At 36.7% G+C, this 24,351-nt stretch overlaps 1 protein-coding gene across 14 annotated transcripts in view; it reads right to left on the bottom strand.

The window, feature by feature from the left end:
- The window catches only part of NEBL (nebulette), a 380,100-nt gene that overhangs the window by 41,680 nt on the left and 314,069 nt on the right, over window positions 1–24,351 (bottom strand). For 10 of the 14 annotated variants that reach the window (XM_074404950.1, XM_074404951.1, XM_074404949.1 and 7 more), the window contains 8 exons: window positions 19,837–19,947; window positions 15,399–15,509; window positions 8,763–8,873; window positions 8,486–8,596; window positions 6,780–6,884; window positions 4,375–4,467; window positions 1,195–1,287; window positions 434–526 (listed from right to left, as the gene is read on the bottom strand). The exons of 2 other annotated variants lie outside the window; for them this stretch is intronic. In XM_074404950.1, coding sequence (XP_074261051.1) covers window positions 434–526; window positions 1,195–1,287; window positions 4,375–4,467; window positions 6,780–6,884; window positions 8,486–8,596; window positions 8,763–8,873; window positions 15,399–15,509; window positions 19,837–19,947 — 828 coding nt within the window. The remainder of the gene's footprint in view (window positions 1–433; window positions 527–1,194; window positions 1,288–4,374; window positions 4,468–6,779; window positions 6,885–8,485; window positions 8,597–8,762; window positions 8,874–15,398; window positions 15,510–19,836; window positions 19,948–24,351) is intronic. 2 more of the 14 variants (XM_074404955.1, XM_039478640.2) reach the window with 2 other exon arrangements.

Raw genomic sequence — 24,351 nt, 5'->3', positions numbered from 1 at the left:
GTTAATGCTGCATGAAATTCACTTTTTCATATTATATGATTCATCCATATAATTGCATGCGGTTCAAATTCATTCTTTTCGTTAAACTTTTATTTTTAAGTTCAGGGGTACATGTGCAGGTTTGTTACTGGGGGGAACTCGTGTTACAGGAGGTGGTTGTACAGAGTATTTTGTCACCCCAGCATTAAGCCCAGTACTCAACAGTGACTGTTCCTGATCCTCTCCCTCCTCCCACTCTCTCCCTTCTAACAGGCCCAGTGTCTGTTATTCACTTCTTTGCGTCCGTGTGTTCTCCGCATTTAGCTCTCATCATTATGCAGTATTTTCCTTTCTATTTCTGCATTAGTTTGCTAAGGATAATGGCCTTCCACAGGGAATCTTTTTAAATAAAAATATGTTTGAGAAAATATAAAAAGACACAGAAACAACTTGCCGCACTCAGCTGCTCCTGGTTCCGCCTCACTCTCTCTATCTCCGGGGTCATGCTTACTGGAGTGGCCTTGTAGTTTCGCTCTTTATACTGGAGCTGAGAAACAAGGTGCAAGACAGTTTGAGATTACGGGAGATAAATGCATCCCAAAACAATGGAACAGGTTTTTTTAAATGTCACATGACAACAGAACATTTATTAGTAAAATCATCATCAGGATTTCAAAGTGAAATATATACAGCTTACAGATTTTACCTTCTTGGCAATGCCAGTCTTTTCCTTGTCAAATCGTTTTGCTGCTGTTGTTGTTTTATATTTGAGACAAGGTCTTGCTCTGTTGCCCAGGCTGGAGTGCAATGGCATCATCACAGCTCACTGCAGCCTCAACCTCCCAAGCTCAAGCGATCCTCCCAACTTGGGGCCTCCCAAAGTGCTGAGATTACAGGTGTGAGCCACTATACCCAACTTTTATTAAATGTTTTAAATCACATCTTTCATTGTTTTCCTTGAGATTGTATTATTTATTGGCGGCCTCTCTGAGTCTGATCTTATGAGTAATAATGAATAATCCCTTCCTCAGTAAGAGTGAATTAAGTGTCATGGAGGGCATAAAGATGTGTAAAATGCTAGCTCCACTTTTACAGAACCCATCCTCTGCAGTGGGATTCACTGTGATGCGATTTCATCTGTACTGGTTTTATGCCATCATTATATGTTGATATATAATAAAATATTTTTTAAAAATACTTAAGAAATATGATCACATTGCTGATGTTCTTCTGGTTTTCTTTGACTCTCTTTAGTTCTGGAGGATCAGAAATGGCTGTTGCATGTTTGATCTCTTCTTTGTATTTCACCTGCATAATTTATAAGAATATAATGTTAACTTTATTCTATACAAGGTTTTACAATCATTGAGAATTCTTCACTTCTAACCATTGTATAATTGAATTTTATTAATTCCAACATTACTTTCCTTCACTGGGGACACAATTCTTAATTTTATCTGATGTTTTTAGGATTCCTTCTTCCTAAGGTACCAATAAATCCACAACTATTCACCTGTTCATCACAATAGGTTTTTTAATTAAAATAAGCAAAGGTTGCTTATAAAAATAAATTTTATTATTAGGCATATGCAGGAAAAAAACCCTGTAATTATCTTAAATAACGTGATTTATTATTTTCTATCCAAAAAGCAGTTTCTATTAACATGGTAATTAAAATTCAACATGTATTTAAAGGCAAAAGTCAAATTGAGTTAGCCACAGAATCTGGGAAACACTGCTTGTCTGACTGAGAGCACATAAATAATCTAGAATAAAGAAAAAATTAAGTCAGCACAATAAAAGAAGAGAAAAGGGGAAACGGAAGGAAATGTACTAAAAGCATAGACCACCGGTTTCTGCATAACTATAAGCAAGGTCAGTGCCAGAAAGTCAGAAGTGTCTGTTATCCACACAATCACGTTAGGAAAAGCTCACCTTTATCCTGTCTTCTACTTCACTCAAAATCTCTCCCTTCAAATCTATTTAGAGGAAGATCAATCAGGCAAATGGTAATACGAGCACACAGTCACACATGGGACAAGAAAGAGTTCTTTGAACTTAAGATTAGTGATGTTGTCACTTCAACTGGTATTTTAATATGTCTAAAATTCATGGAAGATTGGATTTGAGGAAAAGAATACATATATATGTAAATATATGAAGGCATAGTCTCAACTTAAGAGGCCCGTGTTGAAATTAAACAAAGACTTAAATCTACATGAAACATGTTTCAGAAGTCACTTGCTAATGTTTAAAATGATTAAGGCTGAAATCCATGCAGAATGTCATAAAGAAACAGGACCTAAATATCTGAGATATCATCTGCATCTTAGTATCTGTGGATTTCATATAAGTAACAATGCCAAAATTAGTCCAGACCCAAAACAGTTAAATTGCAAGTTCACTGAGACAGGCTACCTCCAAATAAAATTCAGAAATAGTTCTTAACACAGAGAGCTAACACCTGAAAGGCTTGTACTCTGGAGGTGGAAAATGTCGAGATCTTTAAATGTTAGAGAATCATATCTTGGTTTGACAGATCTAGCTAATCTTAAAAGGGCAACTTTCCATTTGAATACTAAGCAGGAGTTTATGGCCCAATCTCATGGAGATACAGAACTATGCATTTATTGTTTGCTAGAAGAGGCTGTGGGATGCTGAGAGAGTAAATGATATACTGTAATACTTTGTGGGATTTTCCTCGGGTGAGAAGCTTAACATGATTAAAGATGAACACTTTTGTTTTTCGAAGGGACTCTAATCAATACGGCAGAGTTATTTCACTGTAGTCTATAGAATTACACACTATAGAATATTTATACTATTAAATTACAGTACATCAATGGGTGCATTTTAAATATTATCATTGGAAAGTGAAGGAAACAAATATTTTATACTTCTCTCCCAAACTAATTTCTCTACCAGACTGACACAGGCTCTCACCACGAAAGATCAGAAGAACACATTCATTCACCTTCATCCACACCTTAGGCCTTGGTCCTCTTTATGCTTTCTTCAGGAGATAGCACCATGCATGCTACAAAGGTTTTATTGCACTCATATTCTGCAGGCTTTTTCTACTTTCATTTTGAAGCATGCTTTACTAATGCATTCTCTTACCTCTCCTACACTTTCTTCACAAATGCTGGCCTACACTGATATTCTCAGGATGCTGCATAACGACCAAGTGACCCACAGATGAGTCTAACCAATGCCATTCTGCTTAGAGTACTTAAAGAGAAGGTACTCTTTCCAAGGGTGAAGATGAGCAGATAAGTCAGAGACAGGGATTTAAAGAACGAATCCTTTTTACTTCATCAACAAGAAACTAAATGTATTAGATGGGCACAGTAGCTCACACCTATAATCCCAGCACTCTGGGAGGCTGATGCAGGAGGATCACTTGAGGTCAGGTATTCGAGAGCAGCCTGGCCAACATGGTGAAACCCCATCTCCACTACAAATAAAAAAAAAAAAAAAATAGCCAGGCATGGTGGTGTGCACCTGCAATCCCAGCTACTTGGGAAACTGAAGCAGAAGAATCTCTTGAACCTATGAGCTGAGCTTGCACCACTGTACTCCAGCCTAGGCAACAAAGCAAGACTCTGTCTCAAAATAACATAGAATAAAATAAATGTACAAAATACATATGGGAGAATAATTGTTAAGGAGAGCAATTATACATTGCAAATGCCAAACACTCAATTGAAAAAACTGTATCCATAACATTAAGCACCTCAATGTTAGAAGGACCCTCTAACAGAAGATGACCCTTCCCCCAGTCCAAAGGTAATTGGAGGGTAAATTATTTTACAATTTATAGTGCAGGTGTGTCATTTGTTTTTGTTTTTGCTTTTGCTGGAAGAAGCAGAAGGTAAAGGGGGCTGGAAAGCAGAAATGGGCAGAAGTGTGTCTGAGAAAAAGCTTAGAGATGTGACTGACGTTGGTTAAAAATGAATTGGTACTATTTGCTTTTTCAAATCTAAACCTTTGCTTAAGCTGCCAAATAAATATTCTGGGGCCTTTAATCATTCTATCAGGGAAAAATTTCTTTCTTCCAACTTGTAGAGAGGCACTGAAATGTATCCTTTCTCTGCAAAATTTAATAGAGTTAAAATTCTCTTCAAAGAGATGAAATCTAATCCTAGGTTTCATTAAAATGACCTAACTCTACTTTACTGTGATATATCAAAATGAAACACTGCTTCAGCATTGAGGGGAACAAGGAAACAGTTTTTGTTCTGAAAGTTAGATCTTTGATTTATGATGAAATAGCATTTCAGTAAATTGAAGAATAAAAGGAAAAAAACCATCAGTTGAGTAAAGAACTAAAAACATTTATCTATAGTTTCTGTTTGCTTTTAGAAAAGGTAATTAATGCTGTAGATAACTTACTGAACTAATATTCTGCTGATTTTTCTTCACTCGTTCAATCTCTGGGGTATCTTTTACTGCAGTGCCAGCTCCTACTTCTTTCTTATAAAATACCTTTATTATAAGAAAAGGAAAAGAATAATCAAGTTTGTCAGAATTCAAGTCCTAGATCTGCTTCTTAGTTTCTCAGGTTTTATAACAATACGAATACTGCATCTATTTATGAGTGCCACCATTATAGGAACCAATTAAATTATCCATTAAGACAATATATGTCCAACTTTGGGTTTATATCCCTAATCTTAGAAGTAACCCTCTATTACCTGTTCTAGGCTAGATGGCTACCATGGTTGACTGCAGATTATTTGCTTTAAGAATATACATTGGCAGCCATGCACAGTGGCTCATGCCTGGAACCCTAGCACTTTGGGAAGCTGAGGCAGGTGGATCACGCAGTCTGGAGTTTGAGACCGGCCTGGCCAATATGGTGAAACCCCATCTCTACTAAAAATACAAAAAAATTAGTGGGGTGTGGTGGCGCGTGCCTGTAGTCACAGCTATTCAGGAGGCTGAGGCAGAAGAATTGCTTGAACGCAAGAGGCAGAGGTTGTAGTGAGCTGAGATCACGCCATTGCATACCAGCCTGGGCAACAGAGTGAGACTCCATCTCAAATAATAAAATAAAATAAAATAATTGGCAAACCAGAGTTCCTTTCTCCAAATATATGCCACATGTGTATTTGAGAAAAATCAAACCAGATATTTAAAATGCCCATTAAGCTGTTATCACTAAATTCAAAAACAGCATGACATTTTAGACAACTGCTATTCTCCAAACATAAGGAGGCCCACATTCTCTTCCAAGAAAATATTGGCTCAACATCAATATCCATGTTAATTACAAGTCTATTTTCTTCATCTTCCATTTATTTGTTATCTCTATCCCATGTGTTTTCACCCCTACTAACATCTACCCCTTCCAAACTCAAAGCAGAACAGAAACACAAGAGTACTCTGCAGAAAAACAGAGTAATTATACAAAAAGCAAATGAGGACAAAATTACTCCCTCTCTTGACACTGGGTAATCCAGTGGCCCTGCGTTGGTGGGAGAACATGGGAGAGATGTTTTCTTCCTTTAAAAAGCTAGAACTCTAGAACACTATGAAATTGCACAGCCTCCTTTCCTGGTCCTTCCAGCAAGACTTTCCCATTTCTAAGCACAGCCTGGCCATCCTTGTGGATACCTAGTGGGCACCTGACCAGCCTACCCTGAGAGCTGGTACTTGCCAGCTAATTGGAAGGTAGAAGATATTCCAGAAGTCCTCATACTTACTAGAATTTACATTTTGATCTGGGCAAAAGCTAATGAATGCTTTTGCCCAGATCAGATTTTATTTACATTTTGATGAGATGCTTACTTAACTATTATGACTAAGCTAATTCTACATTAATATATTAGTTGTACGGTCAATTTTCACAATTTTAGAAGTCAAGTTTGTACATTTAATAATCATGGACCCAGCCTCTTAATTAATAGTGCTGATGCACTATTTACAATAGCAAAGACTATCCAATGCCCATCAACGATAGACTGGATAAAGAAAATGTGGTACATATTCATCATGGAATACTATGCAGCCATAAAAGAGAATGAGATCACAGCCTTTGCAGGGACATGATGGAGCTAGATGCTATTATACTCAGTAAACTAATACAGGAACAGAAAACCAAATACTGCATGTTCTCGCTTGTAAGTGGGAGCTAAATGATGAGAACACATAGACCCCTAGAGGGGAACAACACTAACAGGAGCCTATCAGAGGGTGAACTGTGAGAGGGGAGGGGGGAGGATCAGAAAAAGATCACTAATGGGTACTAGGCTTAATACTTGAGTGACAAAATAATCTGTACAACAAATCCCCATGACACAAGTTTACCTAAAAACCTGTTCATGTGCCCCTGGACTTAAAAGTTCAAAAAAATAGTACTGATGCAATTCCTCTTCCTAAAAATAAACATATAGAAGTTTAGAAATGTATTAAGAATGAGTAAATCCCTAGATATAATATCAGTATAAACAATCAATAACCAGGAAAAAAGTCACTTCATATGACTATTTTCATCGTCAAAGTAAAATCTGTGTAGAAGACTAAGACTTCTTTCCTGTGTTAAATTTTAAAAATTAGTTATTAACTGCCATTTGCACCAAAGAGGAAAATTTGAATTTGTAATTCCAAAACAATTATAAGTGATAATTTGTAAAAATTATCAGTATTTTTATTATTTTAACTAAATAAAGATAATACACTTGGCAGAAAATTCAAGTAATGCAACAAAAAAAAAATCAGACAATGAGGGAAAAAAACCTATTTCTTACAAAACAAAATTTCAAGGAGGCAACTGAAAAGAAAGTATGGCTACTCACTGCACTAATGTTCTGTTGAATTGTCTTAATTCTCTGAATTTCAGGAGTATCTGCTACTGTAGAATAGTGAGAAAGCATCTTCTCTGCTTCATCTTTATACTTTCTCTAAAAACAAACAGTTAACATAAATCTGAAACTGTGTGCATGTGGGCACGCGTCCGCGCATGAGAGACAGAGAGATGATAGAGAGAGGAGAGAGGGGAGACGGGAGAGGGGAGAGGGGAGAGGGGAGAGGGGAGAGGGGAGAGGGGAGGGGGGATGGGAGAGGGGGGACGAGAGAGGGGGGATGGGAGAGGGGAGGGGGGGAGTGGGGAGAGGGGGGATGGGAGAGGGGAGAGGGGGGAAGGGAGAGGGGGGAAGGGAGAGGGGAGACAGGAGAGGGGAAAGGGGGGCCAGGAGAGGGGAGATGGGAGAGGGCGGATGGGAGAGGGGAGGGGGGGGAGAGAGAGAGAGAGAGAGAGAGAGAGAGAGAGAGGGAGAGAGGGAGAGAGGGAGGGAGAGGGCAGCAGGCAGGCTGAAAGAGAGAGAGGCGGAGAGAAAGAGATAGAATTATACCATTCTTTGACCTCTACCATACCACAAAGCTTTTGGATTTATGCTGCTTTGCTTCCTACTTCAGGTAAAGATACATTTGATTAAGGGAAAGTTACCAATATTTTGAAGTTGAGATTAAAATCTTAATTTTCTCTCCACTAAATGAACTACTATGAGCTCTAATACAACCAGACAATATCTTAATGTCCTTGCTTATGTCTTAATCAGAATTTTAACAAATTTCACCAAATGTTGTTACACATTCCTTTCTGCATAAATGCCATTAATCAAATTTAATTCTATGGTCAATTTTCGTAACAATCTTCACTTTTTTCATTCCTTCTATTTTTTTCCTATTGGGAGTCATTATTTTTTAGTAAATGTTAGAGCAAAGATATTATTTGCTAATGAATGCTTTTGCCCAGATCAGATTTTATAAGTAAATTCTTGTTCCTTGAATTTTTTTGTGGTCATTACTTCTACCCCCAGGTTTGTTTACAGAACATGGGACTAGCGTATTTGACAAATCTAAATTTTACTGAGAAAACTTAGCTGTTCCCTTAATTTTTACTTAAACTTTAATATCTTGTGCAGTTTGAGCCACTGTTAGTTTTATTTGGAGCTATTTTAATACTAATATTCATTATGAAATGGTTAAAAGGCAAATAGTTTATAATTTATTTCTCTGTGGAATGAGCAAAAAGCATTCAAGCCAAGTGGAATGGGGTTGAAAAAGAAAAGGTTAAAATGTTCTTGGGCTGGGCTCAATGGCTCATGCCCACTGAGGCAGAAAGATACGCTTGAGCCCAGGAGTTTGAGGCTGCAGCAAGCTACGATGGTGCCACTGCATTCCAGCCGGGGTGAAAGAGTGAGACCTCCATCTCTTAAAAAAAAAAAAAAAAAAAAAAAAAAAAATTTTAATGTCCCTGGACTCAAAACAAGCAGCCCCGACAAAGAGGTGGTAGCTTTCCATAACGTCTACTGAATTGAATCTATGACAACTGTCCTATTAATTAGTAAGGTTAATCAAGTTTGGCTAGTGGTTTTAGTGAAAGAGTACACTAACCCTGAATGTAATGCCCTCAGAAAGTTATCATTCATAGAGACATACAAAGCACATGGCAATATGACACTGGAATACACAGTTCTGAGCATCTTCATTCTTGACCAACCTGGCTATAGAGTTCAGATGTCCTCTTGGCTCGAAGGATATCTGGGATATCCGTGCTCACTTGCATTCCTTTCCCTTTAATTTCATTTTCTAAGTCCTTTTTGTATTGCTTCTAATAGAACAGAAAATAACCTCAGAGCTTTGCTTAAGCTTTAATAGAAATGTCGAAATTTATGTGTTTGAATCTCAAAGACACCCATGTGGAAAGAACACTTGTGCTCTTTCCAGCTATGATTCAAGGCACTGGTTTCCAACTCTGTATCTCCCTGCTGTCTTACCTGGCTGGCCATCTCGGATGCTTTCTTAGCTCTCTGGATATCAAGAGTGTCTGTGCTCACCTGCATCCCTTTCCCTTTAATTTGAGTCTCCAGATCTCTTTTATAGTCTTTCTGCAGAAATGAAAGAGTTAGTGCTCTCCAATCATTTGAAAAACTGCTAAAAAATTGAGACATCATTTTGACATCAAGACCATGTCTTCTAGAATTAAGTTGAATCCTTATTTATTTTATTTCTATAGAATAAGAAAGAGTTTTACTTGTGGTAGGAACATGACTTAAGAGTAACTTATTCACCAGTAATCAGAAGACTTTCTTGCTACTTTCTTTTTATTTCTTAATCAGAATTTTAACAATTCTTAATTCAGCTTAATCTGAATTAAGAAGAAGAAAAAACCGACCTAGCCAAGGGGAAATTCTTACATTTCGATATAAGCTTGATATATTATTGGATCATATGTGGCTCAGTCAAGTGTCAGTCAAGAGTGATTGTAAAAGTGCTGTTTTTCACCCTGTAGTAAACAAATGCTTGGTTGCTTCTCTGGAATCTACCCCTTCTTTTCACTTCATTGGCTTCTTGATTTGCCACTGGACAACTCAATGCTCCCCGCTCCTAAACCATCCAGCTTGGGTGAGACTGGCCCAAATCTCTAGGCTCTGCTGGGCTTTAAATAAATCATTATACTCCATCACCTACACTGCAGAATTGGTTCCTGGATGCATGCATTTTTTTTTTTCTTTAACATAAGAGCTGCTGGAAGCCTCTTTGCAAACAAGAAAGCCTACCTAGGAACTGAAAGATAGAAAATGAAACTAAATCTCATTATTTGAGTACTAGATCAAGCTGTGCCTAGGAATCTCTCTACTGTTCAATCATAAGAACAACAAACATGTTATCTGTGTTTTTTCTTTTAAGCCAGTTGGAATTGGATTACCTACTGCTTACAAGATAGCCATAATTGCACAGACACACATCTTTAGGAACTTTTGTCACATTTGAAAACTGATTATAAAATTCAGCAAGCTGTACATATATAAATTTACATTTTCTGTATGTATATTATTCTTCAAAGAAAAATGTCATTAAAAAATGATTAACTATATCCAATTAAATTTGTTTGAAAACAATTATTTCCTATTATGCTCAAACACTCCAGATTTGTAGATTCTCTGCTGCAAAGTAAATGTGGGTTTGCTTATTAGTACAGTCTCTAAATTTAGGTAACTGGTAAACAAAAGTCTCAATCTTGAAGTATTCTTCCTCCTGTGTTATACTCATAATTCTTCCTGTTTCCACTGACTTATATTTCCAGTATTACTTTTCTAAATAAAAGTTTACATAATTATGTTTAACTTTCAAAATAATAAGATGCAATTATTACTGTGTCTATAAAAAGCACTCTTAGTCATCCTGTTTAAAGCCCCAAAACAAAATATTTCACTTGGAGGCCAACATACATGATGAAACAGAGGCACTGATAACAGCCACCGAGGTGGTTGGTAGAAGGAGTAACAATTTTCCAGTATGAACTTTCAAATGTAATTATGTAAATGTGTTCTAAAGCACATCGACTACATTAGACATTCTTTGCATCAGTTATTTGTTGTCTGCATGACAAAACACCCCGAAACTTAGAAGGTTTAAAACAACAACATGGTGGCATCTATGTTCCAAGAGGGCAAACCCTAATGCAGAAGTGTGTGTAGTCTCTACCTGAGTCACATTTGCTGATGTCTCATTGGCTAAAGAAAGTCACATGGTCAAGCCCAGAGATGTAGCAAGGCTTGTCTGTTGAGGGTCATTTGTGTCACAATATGATCCATTGACTTTACTTGAAAAATAAACTTTTGATATTAAAAATAAACTATGGCAAAGTTCCAAACGTTGGTTGAAAAGGATCTGAGCCTGTCATTTAGGCAAAATGAAACATGACTATGAATACATGCAAGTAAGATTTTTATTATTTTTATTTTATGCGGTTTTATTGATTTAGACTCTCAGCCTAAGAGTGCAGACTTCACCAGAGACAGGCATATCAATTTACACTGGATGTGACTGGAAACCACTAGAGAATTGCATGTGAGGAGAGCAACAAAATTTCATTTAATTCCCTCAAGGATTCTTCTGCTGGGTTGAGAATATCTACTAGGAGGGCAATATAGCAGAATTTTAGTTAAGAAGGTATGGCAATGATCTAGTGGCTAGAGATGGTGGCTTGGATTAGGGTGGTGAGAAAGAGATGGAATTAGACCATCACTATGGGAGTGGCATCAAGAAAGCATGCCCATGAGAGGAATCAAAGTGACTTCTATGCTTTGGCTGGTGCCATTGGCTGAGAAGCAGATGGGGGAAAGCTAACCCGAGGGGAAATTAAGGTTCTAGTTTTGATCTAAAATGTTGAGATCCCACCACACATTTCCCTGTAGACCACAAAAATAAATGGCCACACATTCACTTCCATGTTACAGAACACTCAATTTTTCTATAAGAATGAGGTAGGCCTATCTGAAGGAACATGAAAAAAGATGCATAATATAAAGTGAAAAAACAAACACGCACAGAACACAGTACATGGTATGACCTCATTTAAGATTTTTAAGTCTCTGTGTGTACAACGGTATGTTTCTCTAGATATATGTAGAACAGATTTGGAAGGTTCCTTAACAAACTTATAACAATGACTCTATCTCAGGAGGAGAACAGAAGTAGTAAAGAGATTAAAGGCGATTTTCAAGTTCTTGTTCCTCATGTTCTTGGCTGTCCACCCCTGGCTACCACTTCAAAATGGAACCCTTATTGATCAGGAAATCTATACCATCTCTACTGCCTTTGTCTTAATCAATCATGGCAATCCCATTTCCCTGGCCAGTGCCTAACCCTGGGGATGTCAGCCATTTTCAAAACAATAGTAACTCCCCTAGCAGCTAACATCTAGCCTTCCTGATTTCCTGTAAGGTGTCAGTCCTGAGTCAGCTCTTCTCAAGTGCAAATGTCACACAACAGGTCTCAGAGTACCCCCACTGAAGCCCCCACCTAACCAGCTTCGAGATAAGTGAGCAGGACCCCTTCACCTGCAACCTGTTTTCTTCACATACACTTTTTATAAAATCATCACATCCCAAATCCTTTTTATTCCAGTGATTCTTTTATATTCTCAGACTCACTGGGAAAGTTCAAGAGGTATGAAGAAAGTTCCGGGGTACTTCCTTTGAAAAATATGCATATGGTCTGACTCCTACAACCTTGTGATATGATATCCATCCTGTCATAGAATTTAAGACAAAACTCCTAAATCAATATCCTGTATCCCATGAAGAGAAAAATGGTGTTAGATGAATGAACATGGCCATTCAGGATATATCAGACCTCCACCCAAAATGCTGACTGTGTAGACATGTCATGCATGCTGATCATGTCAACAAAGACTACTTTAAGAACATGCAATCACACAGAAGTGACAATCGTCCTCATGTTAAAAGTCCCTATATAGCTAGGATAATTAATGAAGGTAGCTAAACTAAACAATAGATTCTCAGTGCAGACAAAACAGCCTTCTATTGGAAGAAGATGCCATCTAGGACTTCCATAGCTAGTGAGGAAAAGTCAGTATCTCGCTTCAATTCTTCAAACGACAAGCTGACTCTTATCAGGGGCTAATGCAGCTGTTGACTTTAGGTTGAAACTAATGCTCACTTACCATTCTGGAAATCCTAGGGTCTTTAAGAATTATGCTTAATGTGCTCTGCCTGCACTTTATAAATGGAACAATAAAGCCTGAATGACAGCACATTTGTTTAAGTATGGTTTACTGAATATCTGAAGCCCACTGCCAAGACCTAATAAGAAAGATTCCTTTGAAAATATTAATGTTAAGTTACAAGACATCTGGTCACCAAAGAGCTCTGATAAAGATGTATAAGGATATTAATGTTTTCAGGCCTGCTATATAACATCCATTCTGTAGTCCATGGATCAAAGAAAATTTTTACTTTCAAGGATTATTATTTAATAAATACATTTCATAAGGCAATAGCTGTCAGAGATCATGATTCCTCTGATGAATCTGGGCAAAGTAAATTGAAAACCTTTTGAAAAAGATTCATCATTCTAGATGCCATTAAGAACATTTGTGATTCATGAGAGAAGTACCAAATATCAACATTGATAGAAGTTTGGAAGAAGCTGATTTCAACTCTCATGGATGAATTTGAAGTTCAAGACTTCAGTGGAGGAAGCAACTGCAGATGCAGTGGAAATAGCAAGAGAACTAGAATTAGAAGGAGAGATTGAAAATGTGACTGAATTGCTGCCATCTCATGATCACTTGAAAGGATAACAAGTTGCTTCTGATGGGCAAGCAAAGAACATGGTTTCTTAAGATTAAATCCTTGTGAAGATGCTGTGATCACTGTTGAAATGACAACAAAGGATTTAGGATATTATGTAAATTTTGTCAATAAAACATCAAAGGATTTGAGAGGATGGTCCCTAATCTTGAAAGTTCTATGGTGAGTAAAACGTATCAATGGCATCACATGCTACAGACAAATCTTTCATGAAAGGAAGAGGCAATTCATGTGGAAAACTTCATTGTTGTCTTATTTTAATAAATGGCCACAGTCATCCCAACCTTCAGCAGCCACCACCCTGATCAGTCAGCATCCATCAACATAGAGACAAGACCCTCCACCAGCAAAAAGATTTCTACTTGCTGAAGGATCAGATAATCATTGGCACTTTTATCAATAAAGTATTTTTAATTAAGATATGGATGTATTTTGGATATAAGGCTACTGCATACTTCTTAGACTACAGTATGGTATAAACACAACATGTATATGCATTGGGAAACCAAAAAGTTCGTGTGACTCACTTTAGTGTGATATTTGCTTTATTATGGTGGTCTGAAACTGAACCCATAGTATCTCCACAGTATGTCTGTACCTCCATGTAGGATCCATTTTAAGAATCAATGAGACTCTACAGCACAGAGCTCAGCACAGAGGAGGTGATCAATACCTGACACCTTCTTCTAGATTTTTAATCATATTCTCCTAGGCCAGTTCTTCCTTCTCCTAATAAGGCCCAATTAACACTGCTCCTGCCACCATCCGCCCATTCAACTGCATCTGTCTGTACATTGCCACTGAGAGAATAAAACAACTTTTACATGTGCTACTGACAAGTAATTACCAGACAATCTCTGCATGTGGATTGGACATGTCATTGTGACAGAATTTGCAGAAAATGACTAATGTAGGCATAATGAGATGACAATGTTAGCCAGAGACCTCACCATGGGCATATGTTGTTTATAGTCTACCAGCATCCATTCTTCCCTTCTTCTGGCAAAAATCTCCATGGTTTTCTTTTGGGAAATGACCTCTAGGTTCTCTCAATCCATACCCTTGGGAAGGATTGATTTCCCTCACCTCCCTACTCCCCATATATATTTTTAATTTTACTGAAGTGCCTTTTAAATGTTTCCTTTACTTAAAGATCGTGAATATAGCCGAGATTAAGGTGATGTTTTAAACACATAAAAATTTAGAACGTTTTATATAAGACACTGTTAAACTACCTCAACAAATTGGTGTCCATGAGAGGATGATCAGCACATTCTACTCCCCCAACCCCAGACACAATGATTATGTACAGAACAGCGATTAATCCAAGGAGATTCAGACCTAAGACTTGATTGGAACTATAAAAATGAATGTTCACTTCCCACTAGGATTACTGGCCATAGATATGAGTTATCCTATTATTATAAGGGTTTATTGCATGGAGACAGTCTTCCAAAAGCAAAGCCAACAGAGAAAATAACAGAATCAAGAGATGAAGGAAGAGAGACATCATGTGAATTCCAACATGACAGTAACTCAATCTTTGGATTTTCTATTCCATGAGCGAAGGCATCTTCTTTGTTGCCTACCCTAGTTTGAGTTGAGTTTCTGTCATTTGCTGCCTAAGAGTCACCATCGCCATCATCATAGCTATCATCATTATCATCAGAGTCTATTAAAATATGGGGAGAAGGCTTTAAGCTGTTTCACTGCTAACTTCAGCTAAAATCTCTTCAAAGCACAGTGACATTATATGATCCAAAGTAGTGACATAATACAAGGATTATAAGACTGAAAACACTTCAGAGACATTTCAGTTCTCCTTTTAAAGTGCATGAAAAGTGAGCAGAAACCACTTTCATTTGCTAAAGAGGCTGAACAAGATTCATTCCACAGCCCAGGCCAAGACTGGAAGAGTCGGTTGGGTTATCAGCAGGAAAGCACGTGAACTTTCTACCTGCAGTTGCTGATGGACCATAATGACACACCTTCCCAATCATCCACCTTTTATCTGCTTACAAGATAACATTAAATCTAAACTATTTTGGTTTATTATAGAGATTTTCTCCAAAATGGGAAAAGGGCCATTTTTCTCATATCACATAGATAGGGGATTATGAGCATCAATTTTTTTAAAAAAATTCATAGCCCAGGAAAAGACTGTAAGGATATAGCTGTTTAAAATCACTTACACATAAAAGTTGTGGATGTATACAACCTTTGAGAAAGATTGACAGGTAAGAAAATCAGCTAAAAACATATTCATCTAAGGTGTTAAATAAACATACTCACCTCACTCATCATTTCAGAGGCTCGCTTTGCTCTTTGGATATCAAGAACTTCTGAATTAAGTTCCATTCCTTTCCCTTTTATTTCATTTTCCAAATCTTTTTTATATTCTTTCTGGAAGACAAGAATTTCATAGTTCAAAACTTAGCAGGAATCACTTTAGTCAGCGTGCTATTCCACATGTTTTCTAGAGATCACAGAAATGAGAAAATATTACTAGGAAGGAATGACTCAGACTGTTAAGTATTCATGCTTTTTTCCTACTGACACTTCATTTTCCCCTCTACCAAGTTCAGAGTGGCTTCCAATATTTTTAGCCTTTTCCTTTTCATATTTTTTTTTCAATATATTTTGGTACCATAGTGGATTTGTTAAAAAGACATCTTCTCTTTCAGTGGTGAGAAAGATCTTAAGAACACATGTTCCCTATTAATTAAAGTATTTTGGAAAGTTGTCTGTAAAACATGAATTACCAAAAAAGAACATGGTTGAAAAATAATGGAAAAGTATAAAATCAAAAGGACTGATGTAGCAAAAGTTTTTCTAAAAAGTTTAAAAAGTGGGCAGAAACCGCTATGATTTGACTCAAATCATTCCAAATTATAAGCAACCCATTTCAAGGTCTAGTAAGCTATTAGGAGTTTCAATTAGTTGGGCTTACCACAGCCTGACAAAAGGTAGTCTATAACAGATACTTCAAGCACTATCCATCACAATTACCTTAGGTATTTACTTTATCCTTCTGTAAGCCTCAGAATATTTCAAGGCCCCCTTTACAATCTTTGATGGAATCTGGGGCTAAACATTCATGATGATGAATGGAATCATTCAGAGACAATGAAATCTACACAAATTATGGAATCCATGACTCAACATGATAATGATTATGACGATGATAGCAAAGGTGACTCTTAGGTTGCAAATGACAGCAACTCAACTCAAACTAGGGTAGGCAACAAAGGAGATGCATTCGTTCATGGAATAGGAAATCCAAAGACTGAGTAATTGTCAAGTTGGAATTCACATGATGTCTCTCTTCCTTCATCTCTAGGTTCTGTTATCTTCTCTATTGGCTTTGCTTTTGGAAAGCTGTCTCTATGCAATTTAAAGAGTTGTAAAACCAAAACATTTTCTACAAATTAATAATAGTTTGAATCTCACCTATTAGAATATATTTTTAAGTGGATCCAAATGCCTTCTACAAATACTTACATACAACTTTTTTTTGCCAATGAGTTGCTTGTTTTCTTACTTAATTGCATATGAAAATCATAAAGATCTTATTCATTCAACTAAGCTGCATTTATGATTAACTTGCCAGATGAAAGATGAAACTTCCTTTAATGATAGGAAATCAGGTTCCAGTTAATACTAGGGTTCATTTCATGTTACATTCCCTTCATCCAATATAATTAAATTAGCCTGTCCTCTACTCTACTAATAGCTTACTAGACATTGGAATGGGCTGCTTATAATTTTGGAATGATCTGAATCAAATGAACCACGTGAAAGTCAGAGCTCTTTCACTTATTTGGTGGTGTGACCTTCAGGAGGACTTTTAAGTAACTCAACCTTGATTTCCACCCTGGTGAAATGAAAATAAAAATACTTATTCTACTGATGTCAAAGGGCAATGGGGGGAATCAAAGGAAATGAGTATAAAATGATACTTTGAACACTCTAAATGGCAATGGCAATGTAAAAACCATAGAGTAAAAAATGCAAAGTTCATTTGAAGCTAAATGCTTACACTTAGAAAGGGAAGTAATAATTTCATCAAGTTACCAAAAGTGCTTTTTATTTTTCACATTAGACAGGCTACATTTTTAAATTTTTTTATTTTTAAATTCTTATTATAAATTGATAATTTATTATTGTATATGTTTATGGGTACAAAATTATGTCATAATTTATGAATACAACGTGAACAATTAAATCAATCTAAATAATATATCCATTACCCCAGATATTTATCTTTGCAGTGAGAACATTTGAAATTTACTCTCTCAGCAATTTTGAAATGCACCATATACTGTTATTAACTATCTTCACCACACTGTGTACTAGATCTCAAAAAAAAGATATTCCTCACATCTACAGATTCTGAACTCTTTATCACCTTCCCATTCCTCCCACCCTCCAGCCTCTATAACCACCATTCTACTTTCTGCTTCTAAGAGTTCAAGTGTTTTAGATTCCACTTAAAAGTGAGAATATGCAGGATTTGTCTTTCAATGCCTCGCTTATTTCACCTGGCATCATAGTTGTTATGGACTAAATGTTTCTCTCCCACCAAAATCCCTATGTTGAAGCCCTAGCCCCCATTGTGACTGTATTTGAAAGTGGGGCCTTTGGGAGGTGATTAGGGTTAGATGGGATTGTGAGAGTCAGACTCCCTTGATAAAATTAAGGTCTCTAAAGGAAAGAGGACGAAGACCAGTGTCCTCTCCCTGAACTGAAGTCACAGCACTAAGGTGTCTGCAAGCTGGGAAGAGGCCCTCACCAAGAACCAAATCTGCTGGCACCTTGATCTTGGACTTCCCAGTCTCCAGAACTTTGAGAAAAGTCTGTTGGTTGAGCCAGTCAGTCAGTCTATGGTATTTTGTTATGGCAGCCTGAACAGACCAATACAATATGGTGTTCTGAGCCTTTTTCCACCCTGATGTATGTATTCTGAATTAATAAATTTAAAATAAGACTCAGTCCAAAAGGGAAATAAAAGAAAAAGGCAATGACATGTGGTAAAGTCATTTATGAATATCAAAATAGACCTCATATTGCCATTTGTACATAAGTGATTAAAAGATTCCCCTTTAAAAAATTAACATAAATAGTGTGTATTTTTAAATGGAAGGCAATAGTTGTAGGAAGTTGCCATTATTTGAAATTGTTGTAAAAATTATTAAACTTTCTTCTTCTGAAAAGCCTTACCACCAACTATTTCTTTTTTTTCCTCCCTTTAATTGACACATAAAAATTGTACGTATTTATTGGATACAGAGTGATATTTTAATATGTGTACATGACATATAATGATCCAATCAGGGTAGCTGGTGTATCCATCACCTCAAACATGTATCGTTTCTTAGTGTTATGAATACTCAAAATCCCCTCTTCCAGCTTATTAAAAATATACAATTACAGTTAACCATATTCACCTTATGGTGCTGCAGAATACCAGAGCCCATTCCTTTGTATCCATTAATCGACCTCTCCTCATTCGCTCCCTCTGCCACTCCCTAGCCTCTAATACCCACAGCTCTCCTCTCTAGGAAGTTGCCATTTGCTTAGCCTTCAATTTCAAAAATTTTTATTAGGAACTAGAAGTGAGAAAAGATAGTGTAGTAAGATAACTCTTATAGAAATTACATGTCTATTTTGCCACAACATATATATTACAACACTGAATCACATTAAATTTCTAAAACCAGTTAAACTTTATGGCCAGTTAGCATTTGCTTATTAAAGAACTTCATGATGATCTGCTCCTATAGGTAATTAATCTCAAATTTATTTCACTGGTCTAAGACATTTCGTTTGGCAATAATTTCCTCAGTTCAAAAATTCAAAATGAAATGAAATTTCATGTATGTATACACATATAGGCAATATATATTATATAATACATATTATAGTGGTATGTATATTACATCATATAAAACATTTCTACTTAGGGAACACGTTCCCTTAATATAAAGAGTATGTACTTAAGTAGATTTGGAAGAGTTATGAGCTACTTTTTGGTCATTTAAAAACAAAAAGACTAGCTTTTAAAAGGATGGACTACAGACATGACATTTTTAATTTTAAGGCCTTAATGTTAAAAAAAAATTAATATATTACTTGTGAGCAAAAATTACCATTACATTTTTGGGGAAATTTTTGCAGAGAATAAAAGAAAAATGGACATGAGTTTCTCTATTCTATATGCTAAATATATTATTTTTCCCTACTTAGAACACAAACTACTTATAAGTAATATGCCTTTATCTAAACCTTCACATGTGAGCATCTCATTTCTGGTATCAAATGTCATGAGAATGCTGCAGGAAAGCAACAGGAAAAGTTGGTTCTCAAATGTTTTCATAGTAACTCAATTTGAAAGAATCAAGCTCTCTCCACCCATATTCAAAACACCTTTTTTAAAACTGCTATAAAACTATTTATAGAGCTCTGAGCTACAACTAAAACACAAAACCAAGCTGTTTTTCAAGTTTCTCCAGGAAATCTGGATAATTTCTTCTCACAACTTTAATTAGAAATGTTAACACATGCTTTCCTGTTTTTAATGAAAATGCAAAACTTTATTAGCGAAGTCAAAGTGAAAAAAAGTAATGCCTTAATATCTCAAACACTGAATTAGTAGATAATTAGGTAAATATTTCCTAAGTTATTTCTTTGCTTTTTTTGTGATATTTCACAGTAAATGTCAAGATCATACCTCCCTCAGAAGGCTGGTGATGTACTTTACATGTAAAAATTCTGGAGTCTTGTCTAAATCCTGTGATGATCTTCCTTTAATCTCCTTCTCAAAATCCTCTTTATAAACTTTCTGTTAAATAAGACCACATAATTTTTAAGTTAGGAAGTATCAGTGACCACTGAAAAGAGATTTGAACAAGAGGTCCCAGAACAAAAATGATGTTTTCTTAGGTAGTTCTACCATGTAAGGGTCATCCTACCAACAGGGAAATAAGTTCAACTTCATCATAAATTTTAGAATTTCATCAAACAAAAGAGAATTATTAAGTAGCCTCTTCCTCTGTTAAACCATTCTGAGCAAGGCCTCCTAACATCTTACTAATCTGGGATTAACATCAGCTGATTTTTCAGAGCAGAACCAACAAGATTGGCTATTTGAATGGATCCCTCCACTGGTTTACTCCAAGGTGAGTAGATTTATTGACTGGGAGAAAATCTGGTGGCATGGAGGTCATTCAAACTACCATCAAACCCAAGCAGCATTAATGTTCATGTCCCCATCATTCTTCTTCATCAGACTTTTGTAAATTCAGGAAATACCACTTCTAAAATGAAATGATGCTTGAGGGTTACAGAGGGGGTTTTCCTCTAATGATTTTGGAGTTGAGAATATTTCTCTATCGTCTATGGTGTTTGATATGAATGAAGTTGTGCTGTGAGGTGAATCTTATCTTGAACCTGATAACCAAACTCGTCTTTAAGGTGAGAGTTCACAAAAAGAACTGAAAGGTGGATGCACTGGTGATTGTGGTGGGGGTTAGGGGTGGGGGGAGTTAGATTCAGATCACCAGAAGCCCCTTTAACACACTCCACCCCTCTTTGGCTATGATTCTCTAAATTCTTACATTTGAACTACACATTTGAAAAATCAGTGATAACATATGCTTTGTGACTATAAAGACAGCCTCTCTAAATAACAAAAATATCCATCCATGAGAAATAACTATTAAACAAGGGTCCAGATTTTACCAGACAAATATTTTGCTCAAATTGCATCCCCAAAATGATAAAAATAAATTCTGCATGAAATTGTTATTCATGCCAAATGAGAAGCTATTTCTAGATCCATTATGTATTATTCATTTCAGAGATAGATAATTGCATAAATAATGTCTCTAAACCATGAAGGAAAATAGGAGAAGCATGCTGTCTCCTCCCTTAGCACATGTGTTCCATACAGTAATCTAACAAATGATGTGGATATAGCCACAAGTAGAGAAACAAGGGATATTCTGAAAGTCTAACAAAGCTAAATAAGCTGTTGCATTAAGAACCTTCTGACCTAATGAACTAGAGATACAACGACCAAAAACAATGACTAGAAACTTTTCTCTTTCTTATGTGGAATTAGTAGAGATAATAGTTACAAGGCTGAATCTAGGGCATCTCCAGGCTAAAAAGGACTCTTTAAATGGTAAAATAGAAATATGTGTATGCATTCATGCCTTCATTTACATCAGCTATTCCACTTCAAAACGCCCTTCTAGAAAAAAAAAAAAAAGTTATTTTACTGAAGTAAATCATTAAGGGAGGTTGATGATGACTAGAAATGGCCAAAATATACAGCTAGGAAAACGCACACACCTTTGGCATGCTTTTTGAAGAAAGTTATATGGGGAAATAAGACAAAGAACTTTTCAAAGCCAGATTTCAAGATTTTTTCCAGAAAACACCCAGATTAAACCTGTATCTAGCATTGTAAGAAAGCATGATAAACTTAATTATAGGCCATAGCAAAGATACCAGTGGCTTTTCCTGAGATGGTAAATACTTAAGTTTACCTTTAAGAGGCTCCTTAAGAAACCTGTCGTCAAGCCTACCTCTTGGAAATAAAAAACATCTCTAAGACAGATGATTCTCTTTGTAACTACTTCATCGGTCCTATATTTAAAGACACTTTTTTTTTTTTTACATCAAACTTTGTCTAAGATTTTTAGCTACTTTAGTTTTCTAGCCTTTAGCATATAAATTGGGTCCAAAGATACTTTCTATTGGAAGATTTCACTCCCCTCAAGAAATGATTGTTGAGCCTTAAAAACCTAATAGTCAATTACTATAATTAAAGGGAAAACATGTCTCACCTTACAAGAGTGAGAAAAGTTAGGTGAAAAGAGAGACCATCTAAAATTCCAAATCATAAATTACTGTAATTTCTACTACAGAAACATGGTATTAAATTATATTAATCATGAATTGTAAGTTTCAAGATTTATCAGTGAAAGGAAAGTTATCCACAGTAGGAAAAAAAAAAAAGTTAAGAAACTGGGACCAGAATGATAAAAGGGTGCTCAGCATGAATGTTTCCAGGGCTGAGGATCAAAGAGGAAGGGAGGAGGTAAAGGGAAAGGGCAGAGGAGGGAACTGGAAGAGGAGGCCCAGCCTGAAATGCTGATGCTGCCAGAAATGTTCTCAGAAGAGTGATTTTTGACCCCGTGTCCTTCAGTGGAAATTTACGTAACAGCTTCTTACTGTCTTAACCCATTTCCCTTTTGCCTCAAGAATACTCTTGTCTCTAATCCTAATGTAACATTATAAATATGGCTGTTGCACCACAATTAGAGACAAGTTCTGTTTAGAAATAACTCCAAGAACAGTTTTTAATTTTTTCACATTGAAAATCAGGTCCAGTCAGGCACAGTGGCTCACAGTTGTAATGCCAGCACTTTAGGAGGCCAAGGTAGGCAGATCATGAGGTCAAGAGTTCGAGATCAGGCTGACCAACACAGTGAAACCCCGTCTCTACTAAAAATACAAAAATTAGCTGGGCATGGCCACGGCTACCTGTAATCCTAGCTACTCAGGAGGCTGAGGCAGGAGAATTGCTTGAACCTGGGAGGCAGAGGTTGCAATGAGCCAAGATCACACCATTACACTCCAGCCTAAGAGTGAGATTCCATCTCAAAAAAAAAAAGTCCAATTTTCTTCAGCCTCAAAGAGCATGTTTATGTAAAATTAAATCAGTGCTGGCAGCAAACCGCACATTTTTGGTTTTTTCTAAATGGGAAATGGGTTAACCTTTCAGAAGACCCACTAAGCAAAAGCACCATGACAGCTCCTGTAAGTAGAAACCTTTCTCTGGACTGTGGGTCAGTGACAACAGCCACATTATTTCTACAAAATGGGGACATTTGTTGGGTGGCTCTACTCCACCCAAAAAGTACTGCTGCAGTGAAAGACAGAAAAGCAATGAAAAGAGCATATAAAACACTTTATATACTTTATACAGTGTTTACACACTATTATCTAAAGGAAGAAAAGGTATTCCAGAGAAATTTATTTTGTAAAACATAAATTTTTATAGGGATTCTGAACTTCGATCAAATTCACCAGTATATCAATTTACCTGAAACAAATCACTCATTTAGTCAAAATGATGTTTATCAGATTCCTCCTGATTAGCCTAAAGGAAATAAGACAGGCGTCCCCAGTCCCTAGACCATGGACCAGTAGCAACCATGGCCAGTTAGCAACCTGGTCTCACAGCAGGAGGTGAAGGAGGGTGAGGGAGCATTCCTGCCTGAGCTCTGCCTCCTGTCACATAGGTGGTGGCATTAGATTCTCACAGGAGTACAAACCCTATTGTGAACTGTGCATGCGAGGGATCTAGGTTATGCACTCCTTATGAGAATCTAACTAAAGCCTGATGATCTGAGGTGGAACAGTTTCATTGTGAAACCAACGCCACCACCACCACCACTACTCCTCAGTCCATGGAAAAGTTGTCTTCCATGAAACCAGTCCCTGGTGCCCAAAAGATTGGGGGCCACTGAATAAGACATGAAAAATCCAGGTAATTCTTTTTCCTTTTTGCTTGAAGAAGAAACTAAGCAACTTTGTCTATTCAACAAACCATGGTAATATCTGAGTGCCTCTTTCCCAAGGTGATGAATTATAACATTTCAACAATTAGCACTATTGCTTACAAAATTCCTATGAGAGTTTTTTTGTCCACAAGTTATCAATTCTGCCTGTTCTGATGTTATTAGGCAACAGAAAGGATCTTATTTAGTGAGCATGGCTAGCATGAAGCATCAAAGTTGTACTGGACTGAAACCAGCATCCACTATTTTTGTCCCTTTGCAATAAGGACCCAGGTGCACCCACAGAACTTTGATATGGGCTGCAAGCAAAACCTTGTGTGTCTGATGCTGAAAAGTTAGGAAGGAAAACACACACACACAGAGAGAGAAAGACAAATAAGTCTCACAGAAACATAGAAAAAAAAATGGGGAATATCTAGATGTGACTTAGCATAATCTTAGGTTGAGAATAAAGTAGATAAAAAGAAAAAAAATTCTTAACTGTTTTTCGAAAAAAAGAATCAATCAAATATGTTGCTATGCTTTGACTGTGTCCCCCCAAGGTTGGTGTGTTGAAAACTTAATCCCCAATGCAACAGAATTGGGAGGTGAGAACTCTACAAGGTGATTAGGCCATAAGGATTCTGCCTCATGAATGGATTGATGCTGATATC

This window comes from Saimiri boliviensis, chromosome 8, assembly GCF_048565385.1.
Source record: "Saimiri boliviensis isolate mSaiBol1 chromosome 8, mSaiBol1.pri, whole genome shotgun sequence".
Taxonomy (NCBI): Eukaryota; Metazoa; Chordata; class Mammalia; order Primates; family Cebidae; genus Saimiri; species Saimiri boliviensis.
The sequence above is the reverse complement of the archived record's forward strand: the minus strand, read 5'-3'. Positions and strand labels throughout refer to the sequence as shown.